The sequence below is a fragment of the Papaver somniferum genome, unplaced genomic scaffold (assembly GCF_003573695.1).
Source record: "Papaver somniferum cultivar HN1 unplaced genomic scaffold, ASM357369v1 unplaced-scaffold_154, whole genome shotgun sequence".
NCBI classification, from domain to species: Eukaryota; Viridiplantae; Streptophyta; class Magnoliopsida; order Ranunculales; family Papaveraceae; genus Papaver; species Papaver somniferum.
The window spans coordinates 5,597,438-5,607,586 of NW_020624820.1; the positions used below are offsets into that span (position 1 = coordinate 5,597,438).

General features: G+C 39.5%; 2 protein-coding genes across 2 annotated transcripts; both read right to left on the reverse strand.

Annotated features, from left to right (window-relative positions):
- Positions 1-1,176: 1,176 nt before the first annotated feature.
- LOC113336695 (protein NETWORKED 4A-like) lies at positions 1,177-3,227 on the reverse strand. The gene is made up of 4 exons (XM_026582343.1): positions 3,079-3,227; positions 2,821-2,930; positions 2,609-2,690; positions 1,177-2,509 (listed from the first exon to the last, which is right to left on the reverse strand). Exons 2-4 carry the CDS (start codon positions 2,913-2,915, stop codon positions 1,379-1,381), a joined length of 1,308 nt encoding a protein of 435 aa, XP_026438128.1. The 5' UTR covers positions 2,916-2,930; positions 3,079-3,227; the 3' UTR covers positions 1,177-1,378.
- Positions 3,228-9,428: 6,201 nt separating this feature from the next.
- LOC113336788 lies at positions 9,429-9,929 on the reverse strand. Its single transcript, XM_026582463.1, has one exon. It carries the CDS (start codon positions 9,927-9,929, stop codon positions 9,429-9,431), a length of 501 nt encoding a protein of 166 aa, XP_026438248.1.
- Between the last annotated feature and the right edge of the window lie 220 nt (positions 9,930-10,149).

The following is a 10,149-nucleotide window of genomic DNA, read 5'->3' on the forward strand; positions in this document are numbered from 1 at the left end:
TTATGTGTAATAGTGGAATCAGTGTCTTGGTTATTTTTAATATCTAGAAATCAATTTTGCAATAAGTTTTCTTTATTTTTTTAAGTTTTATAAGTCTAAAATCTATTGCTTTCACAAGTCTCAACGAATCTATTACTACAACAACTTGAAATCACATCAGCAAGTGTATTGGAATTGAGAAAGACAAAAAAGGAAGGAAACATTTCTATTATAGGATATAATAGATTATTTCTAGGATTTCTTTTTCCATATCTTATGGTTTAATTCGTTTATTGTGTTCAAACAACCAATTACTATAATTGTAGTAGGACAAATTATTGTAAATGAAAATTAAAGTAATACATATATTTTCTGTATGTGTACTTTTGATGTAGGATTGGTGAGTAACTCGTAGATACACATACATATAACATGTGTAATAAAAAGTTACACATGCATATGGATGTGTAACTTGTAGATAAACATGCCATAAGCATGTGTAACTTCTGCGAACACATGTGTTAACTACAGAGTACACATTTATGTACAAGTGTAACTTTGCATTACACATTTTATATGAATGTGTAATTTCTGGATACACATGCCATATGCATGTGTAAAATCTGTGTACACATCCATATGTTGGTGGTGGTCGGCGGTGGTGGCAGGAGGTGGTTGGCAATTGTAGGTGGCGGTGGGCGGCGGTTATCAGTGGAGGTGGGCGGTGGTGGTGGTTGGAGGTGGTTTGACGGTGGTGGTTGGTGGTCGTGGTGGTCGAATATAGCCGGAGGTGATTTGACGGTGGAAATTGGTGGCGGTGGTGGTCGGAGGTGGTTGGCGGTGGCTGTGGTGGTCGGAGGTGGTTGGAATATCATCACAGTATATTTTAATAATTTTGGGCCTAAATTTAAATTTTATTTAATTATAGACTTGACAATATGCATAAGGGTATCAACGTCTTTTAATATTTAAGGGTCTATATTTAAACTTCTTTTAATTAAGGGTTTGATGTTATAGGTATTCCATGGATCGGGTCTTCGCCTAAGTTTCCCTTTTATTTTTTGATCCTTCAGTTTTAGGATCCCGTGGACCTGTCTGTGAGATTATTACATCGAAGCATGTACAAAAGGGCACAACTATCTGGTACAGTGAACAATAAATATATCCACACAATGAAAAACTAATAAATAACACTTCTGTACAGAAATAAAAGTACTAGCCTCAGTAGCCTGTTAAGAATACTGTTTGTGGTAGACGGAACGCCAAGACTGACAAATTTCAGTTAGGTTGGAGGAAAACTAATCACCTGCCTGTTTAAGATCATGTCTATCAAATGTTCAATCGAGTCGCTCCATTGGATTACTCAGTTGTAAAACCAAAAGACATGGGTTAGTAGTTACTACTTCCTGTAATAGTAAGCAATGTCCTGTACTGGTGCCTGTTTCGTAAGCTCTATAAATGCGTTCCTGAACTCATAATAACGATTTCTGTAATGCTCCAAGGAGAAGCACAGTTGCCTTATTGCTTCTCTCTTCTCTTCTGCACCTTCTGCTATCATGTCTCTCTGCCATTCCACCTCCCTCTCCATTCTTCTCAACCTTTTTCTTTGCTCCTCGGCTTGTTTTGTAGCTCCCTCGCATCTCGATATCGTATCCACATGCTCGTTATGTAACCTGCGCAAATGCTCTTCCATATGACATATCATTTCATCTCTAGACACCACATCGGTCCCCAACGAAATTACCTTTGCGTCCAGCTCATCTCTTTCCGCTCTCAATGTATCCAAATCGACTCCAAGTTCATGGAGGTTCTTATTCAACTCTTGTACCTCTTTCCCTTTCTCAACAATCTTTGCTGTCAAATGTCTCTCCATCTCGATACGCATCTCCGCTTCACGGTTTCTTTGCAAGACTCGAAATTCATTATGTTCAACTTCAGCCCTCTTGTACTCCTCTACTAATTTACGTACCTTGGATTCCGAATTCTTCAGTTTCGTCTCTAGTTCCCCTTGACCCTCTTCTAATGCTAGTATCACCTTCTGTAGCTGAGATTTCTCATTCCTAAATTTCAGCTTAGAATCAGAGATGGCTACTTTCAGTTCCTTCATCTCCGTATCGCGTTCAGATACGTATACGTCTAACGCTTTATTCTGCTCTTCCAAAACTGCTGTCTGGGCTTCAAGTGCATTTAAGGAGGATTTGGTTCCGTCAAGTTCAAGTTTCAATTTTGCAACCTCTTGTTCGGACAGGCGGTGCTTTTCGCTTCTGATCCTACCCTCTTCTTCCAATCCCTGCTTGACGGTGCTCGCTACGTCAGAAACATGAGAAATCAAATCCAAAGCATCACTAGTCACTCCTTTATTAGACTTGTTTTTCTCAAGTTGAAGCCTCAATCTTGCAATCTGGTTTTGCAGCTCCAGCATCAGACTAGTTTCCCAGTTGTTGTTGGTCTTGGGGTCACCAAACCACCACGAAAGCGACTTTTTTGATTCTAGCCTCGTCATGGTTTTGCTTGACATGACGATTGCCCCCTGAATTTGCACACCAACCATTGAACAGAGTGCCCAATTAGTACTGCAATAACCTGGCAAAACATTTTTGCGAATCCAAGTGACAGAATTAGTACATACCAGAGTAGACCAGCATGATGACCAGGCATTCGACGACGAATAGTTTGGATAAGTGTCAAAGAATGAACCCACTGCGTGAAACCTGTTCCGAAGATTTTAAGTTCATCATATCAGAAAATTCAACTCAATTTCACTGGGCAATTTTCACAATGGATGCGTAAAATTATGCACCGATGAGCCTACCAAGATAAAAAACCGCAGTTGTCTTTTACCTGGAATAAACAATCCAGATCATGACAAAAAGACAAAGAGCTCTCTTGTCATTTGGCGGTGAATAAGAAGCATACCCCTTCATTGCCACATCCATCTTGCTGTGTTGCTACTGCAAAAAAAAGATGAAACAAGGAGAAATACATCGCCCATGGGCGCCAAAATCATTAACGATCGTTCTCTTGTAAACCGGTTTTCAGGGAGAATTAAGTCCAGTAGGTTTCAAGCATAAAAAGACGGAATTAAGTAGTGAACGGTACCTGAGCTTAGGATCTGTCTGGCGCCCAAGTCAATGAATGCTGATGAACAAAGAGGCCTGTACTTCTCCTCTGTCTATATGGATAAATTATGATCATTCATTCCATTATTCTTCTTTAACAAAAAAAAGAAAAAGATACTGATCAGCTGAGAAGACAGATAATAGTCAGAGATAGATAGAGATCTTTGCAGTTGCATTATTGTAAGAAAAATAAAAAAACTGGGTTAAACTCTGTTGTAAGTTCTGACTTTTTTTTTTTTTTTTTTTTTTTTTTGCCAATACACATTTGATTGGTGCAAGTTATTATTGTTTAGTCGTTTCTGTTTCAAGGATCTTTAATGTAAGGATATGCTTAGTTACAATTTTGATTTGTGATTCACGTTTTTCCTAATTAGGTGCATGTTCCACAATGGCAGCACATTATAAGTTGTTGCCGCAATAAATCAGAGGGGAGTTTATGCAGTAGTGCGTGACGTGCAATGTCCAGTACGTGAACTGTACTCCGTAGAAGATGGTCCCATCATTCTCAAATAAAAGTGGCTTCATCATGTTACGTTGGAATTGGAATGTTTATATATATATGAATGTTTAGAGTGGTAGACAATATAAGAGACAAAATATAAAGGAGACAAAGCATGAAAGAGAAGAAGAGAAATCAGGTGTGTCTTTCATTTCCATTACTTCCATTTAAATACAAGAGGGGGGTGGAGCTTGTGTTAGTACACTTGTAACCAAGGAAAATATAAAGAGCTACATGTGTCTAGTAGTAAAGGACTAGTTCTACATGTGTCCAACATAAAGAAATGTGCGATGCACTTAGCATTAAGGAGTGGTCATCCATACCATGGACCTCTTTACTACAACACTCCCCCTTGGATGATCACCATTATAAACTAACTGCTTTGTCAAAACCTTGCAAGAAAACTTCGTCGAGATAAAAACTGGACGAAGGAGAAAGACGATATTTGAGCTTCTGAAATGGTATCGTTGGTCAAGACTTTTCTCCTTTGTAGAACCGTGTCAGGAAAAATATTTCTCACAAAAACCTGAGCACTTGTAAGGAGAAGAATAACCTCAACCGTAGTTGTATCTCGAGTGTTTTTGTTGTCTCATTAAAAACCTTGTCGAGTAACAAAACCCAATGGGAAAAAGTAACCTCGATGAAGGAAAAGATTACAACACACTTTGATGTCATCAGTGCATCGTTAGATGCTCCCCCTGATATCGACATCTCCCCATGATTTGCATTTACGGTATTATTTTTGTCTCATTAAAAACCTTTCCGAGTAGTAAAACCTAGTGGGAAAAAGTGACCTCGGTGAAGGAAAAGAGTTCAACGTACCATCAGGTGCTCCCCCTTATGCAGGACAATTTCTTTAATCTAATACATTCATGGGAGTGGACAGTTCCTTTAGTCCTATGGGGTCATGGGAAGTTCGGACAATCTCTTTAGTCCTATACTTCTGATATGTTTTTCAAATGTGGCCTTAGGTAATGACTTAGTAAATAAGTCTGCCACATTTTCGTCAGATTTTACTTTACTGACCTGAATGTTTAGAGGACATTGTTGTTGCTGATTGTAAGAGAACTTTAGTGATATATGTTTCTTATTATCACCCTTGATATACCCTTGCTCATCTGTTCGATGCAAGCTTCATTATCTTCATAAATGCAAGTTGGCTCTTCTGTGGTAGAACTTAGACCACACGTCCCTCGAATATGTGTAATGATAAACCTTAACCATATACACTCACGAACTGCCTCATGTAGGGCAATGATCTCAGAGTGGTTCGTGGAGGTAGCCACAAGGGTTTGCTTGGTCGATTTCCAGGATATCGTTGTATTCCCGATAGTGAACACATATCCAGTTTGTGATCGACCTTTGTGTGGGTCTGAGAGGTACCCAACATCAGCAAAACCAACCAAAACATTATTTGGGGTCTTGGTGTAAGGAGTTGCAATTACATTTGCATCTCTCTTTTCGTCTTCGTAGGGATAAAACAAACCCAAGTCAATGGTTCCCTTTAGGTATCTAAAGATATTCTTTATACCATTCCAATGACGCTGCGTTGGCGCTGAGCTATATCTATCTAACAAATTCACTGAGAATGAGATATCTGGTCGAGTACATTGTGCTAAGTACAATAATGCGCCTGTTGTACTTAGAAATAACATAAGAATAATACGCCTATTGTACATCTTCTAATAATGCGCCTACTGCGCATTATTGTACCTTTCAAGATTTGAGTCAACTACACTAATGTCATCAACTATCTCCAAAGGTTGGTCCTTTTCGACACGCTTATTTGAGGGTAAAAACTGATCCTGCGATTTTTGGTAAATTTGGGTGTGTTGATTAGAAATAACCAAAAATAGCAGAATCTAATAATGCGCCTATGCGCATTATATACCTTTTCAGCTCCCAATAAATATTCGCCATCTTCCTTTGGGCGAAATGGATCTTTATGTACATCTAAAGTTCGACCAACCATGGGAGTGCTAGCAGGGTGCACTTTGTCCATATTAAATTGCTTGAGTATCTTATGGTCATATGCAGACTGGTGGATTAATATTCCAAAAGCTCGATGTTCTAGTTCAAGTCCTAGACACATTCGACTTTTCCCAAGATCTTTCATCTCAAATTCGGATTTCAAATAACTTTCGGTTTCTCTTATTTCATCAAGAGTACCTACTATGTTCATGTCGTCAACATAGACAACTATAGTATCAAATCCGGAACTTGTTTTCTTTATAAACACGCAGGGGAACAATTCATTATTTGTATATCCCTTCCCAATCAAATAATCACTTAGACGGGTATATCACATCCGCCCGGATTGCTTTAATCCGTAAAGTGAGCGTTTCAACTGAATTGCAAACGCACTCCGTGGTTTATAGTTACTTGATTTGGGCAATGGAAGTCCATCTTGAACTTTCATGAATATCTGTGTATCAAGATCCCCGTAGAGATATGCGGTAACCACATTCATAAGTTGCATTTCAAGTCCTTCTGAAACTACTAAGCTGACTAAGTAACGGAACGTTATGACGTCCATTACAGGAGAGTACTTCTTCATAATCAATCCCAGGGCGTTGTGAGAAACCTTGCGCCATAAGGCGAGCCTTATATATTAAGACTTCGTTCTTCTCATTGCGCTTTCTGACAAATACCCATTTATGTCCTACATGCTTTACACCTAGTGGGGTTAGCACTACCGCACCAAATACCTGTCTTTTTGCCAGTGAATCTAGTTCATCCCGGATTGCATCTCTCCATTGAGGCCAATCTGCTCTCTTTTGGCATTCTGCAATAGAGCGTGGTTCGATATCATCGTGCTCGATAATCTCTCGAGCAACAATATATGTGAATATATCATCAATCTGCGTGGAGGATCTTTCCATCAACACATATTCACTTTCACAATCCATAGAGATTTCTTTGTTCTATGGAATCAATTCAAACTTCGGGGCGTCCCCCAGTAATGATTCATGGACATAACTGTAATCAGAGAAAATATCATGAGATTAATTATATGTATTGATGATATATGGATCAGTTTGTGCCTTACTCGCCCTTTTCTTCCTTGGACGAGTATCGATCGAACCAAGTGGTCTCCCTCTCTTCCTTTTGGGGGCCACGACCTCAACTACACTTCCACCAAGTGCAGCCTTGGTACCTATATTTATGGTACCTCTTTCCTTTTCGGGAACTTCCAACCTTGCAAGCACGTTTGCAGCTGGTATATGTGATCTCGTCACTTTAGCGATATCAGTAAATGCATCAGGCATTGAATTTGCCACATTCTGAAGATCGATAATTCTTTTCACTTCACCTTCGCATTGTGGAGTGCGGGGATCAAGATGAGACAATGTGAGAACACACCACGATAATTCATGTCGTTCCCTTTGGAGGTCCTTTTCCATACCTCCCCCTAACGACCGCGAAGGTTGTCTCATCAAAGTGACAATCCGTAAATCTAGCGGTAAAGAGATCGCCTGTCAAAGGTTCTAAGTAGCGGATAATTGTTGGGGATTCGTATCCAACATAAATACCTACTCGTCTTTGTGGACCCATCTTAGTACGTTGTGGGGGCGTAATAGGCATGTATACGACACAACCAAATATGCGTAAATGTGAAATATCAGGCTCATATCCAGTTACCAACTGGTACGCAGAAAATGGTTGGCTAACAGTGGGTCTAAAGCGAATAAGTAATGTTGCATGCAATATGGCGTACCCCCAGGCAGTAATAGGAAGGTTGGAACGCATAACCAATGCCCTAGGTATCGTCTGTAACCTTTTGATGATAGCTTTTGCGAGACCATTTTGAGTGTGTACATGGGGTACGGGATGCTCTACGTCAATTCCATTAGACATACAGAAATTATCAAATCCTTTAGATGTAAATTCTCCAGATTTATCAAGTCTGATAGACTTGATTGGATAATCGGGGTGGTGAGCCCTTAATCGTATAATTTGTGCCAAGAGCTTTGCAAATTCAGTATTTCTTGTGGACAACAATGCAACGTGTGACCAACGGGTCGAAGCATCAAGCAGAACCACAAAATACCTAAATGGTCCGCATTCTGGATGTATAGGTCCAAAAATATCACCTTGTATTCTTTGTAAAAATGGAACATTTTGTTTGGTATCTTTTGCATTGGATGGTCTCGATCTTGTCTTTTCCAAAGAACAAGCTTTGCAGAATGAGCGATGTGCCTTCGATAAGGACAACGGAGAAGAATGAGACAGTGGGTGCGCTATAATTACTTTTGAAGACGAAGGTTGCGCTTCTCTTACTTTAAAAGGAATAAAACGTGCATGATTTAATTTAGAATGCACATTGTTACTCTGCATTGTAATAATATTTTGCCTCATTTTCTTTTTCATTCGAAAGAAAGGATGTCCGTGTGAGTTCTTCAAAACACGGATCATCATATCACGACCTGGTTGCCCTAGTCGATCGTGCCAAAGCTTATATAAGTCACTGGCCAACAGTTCATCGTTGACAACCACATGGGATTCGATAATCCTAATAGTGATGATATACAATCCACTAGAGTGACTCATTAGTTTCTCTAAGATGCGCTTCCTTCCGCATTCACTAGAGGTCACATATATGTACTCAATTCCATTTTCACAGTGAGTTTCCTCGTGATAACCATTTGCACGGATATCCTTGAAACTCAACAAAATGCGGTGAGCTCTTGGTGCATATAGAGCTTCTGTGACTTTAATCATTGGTCTGTTTGGCAACAAGAATTGAGCAGTACCTTGCCCAATTATTACTTGCGATAATCCAATCATCGTAGTCACAAATGTATTATAAGGAGTAAAATCGACAAATAATTGTCTATTTCTTAGGATAGTGTGGGTGGTTGCACTATCAACTAAAAATTCAATTTCTCCTGGAGACATTCCTACAAGTACATTAGGCAGGAATGTTACAAACAAAGAAAAAATGAACAATTTATCTCACTTCCTTTAGAGAATTTTGTTCTACTAGAATGGCGTCCTTTCCATTCTAATTTACATGCTAAACAACAGATTATCAACAAAGTAAAATTCTATAGAACATAATAGAAAATAAGTACTTATAGATAATTCATACACACAACATAAAGATGGTAAGAACATGTTCAGCAACAGTAAAATCTACTCAAACTATTAAACAAACGATAGTCTAAGATAACATAAAAACTTTAAAGCATTTAAAGGAAGACAGAGTCTAGCAAGCCATAAAACGAGAAACTAAATTCTTAGGGCCAAGAAAAATCAGGCACATCCATGGTCGGGGAAAGTCCTCATTTCCTAGGAAGTCTGAAATTGTGAAGTTGACGTCAAGGGTCACATCATTTTCTTCTATATAGTGAGCCTCTTGTTCGAGAGTTTCCCGGTACTTTTTGTAGATCGCAGCTACATTGGCATTAGCCTTGCAATGCTTGTACCAATGTCCGGTGATTCCACACCTAAAACAAGGCGCACTTTCGTCTGCGGCCTTTTTGTTATTGGGATTTTTAGGTGTTTTCTCGAACTTAGGATCACCGCCACTATGGCCAGACGTTCTTTCTCTGTGCCAAACATTAGAGTGACCTTTACGTCCTCGACCTCGATTATGTCCCTTACGTCCTCTTCCACGAGAGGTGTTATCTCCACGTGGGTATGGATCATGGGGATGTGAATCAGAATTTCGAGCCCTTTTTCCTTTGGGGTTCTTTCCCTTATGGACTTGACATGGTTAGCTTCGGGAACTTTCTTTTTCCCGACAGCTCTGGCATTGTTATTGACAAGAATCTCATTGTGCCTTTCGGCACTTGCAGTAAGTTTATCAACCTACTGAATGTGGTGATTCACTTGTTGTCAACCTCTAAACGGTACTGGTTCGCTAGTATCATGGACGAGGTGGGAAAGGTCGATAGGGTTTTATGAATCATTTTCTCATCAGTAAGTTTCTTTCCACAAAAGTCCATACGTGCCTGAATTTGGAGCATGTCTTTATGGAAATCATTCACTTTCACATAATCGAAGAAGAGGATTTCGTTCCATAGGACGTTTAATTGTGGTATTAAGGAATCATGAATGTTCCCAAAACGGCTATCTAGAGCATCCCATAGCTCTTTTGTCGTTTTCAAGTGATGATAACCCCAACGAAGGTTAGGATCGATATGCCTCTTGAGGAACATAAGAGCATTAGCTTTGTCTTTCTCAGTTTCCGGAGCAGCGTCGGCAGACGAATTGATAGTGGAGGTGAAGTCCTTTGCCACGAAAGTGGTTTCCACATCAGATACCCAACGGTGGTACTCAAGTCCTGCTGAGTCCAAAAGTTCGAATTCTGGTCGAATTGGGTCCATGTATATAGATAAAATAAAGGACATTAATATGGTGCTCAAGTCCTTCTGAGTCCACAACAAATCCCGGTATCATTTTCCCGTGACCAAATTTCTTTATGGTTATGTGGGTAATACGGATATGTCATATAGTCCGATCTCTGATCATAACCCCGTCCAAAAAATTGATTAACCAAGCTTCTTTATGGTTTTAACAAGGGAACTTTGTTTGCAAACCAAATTT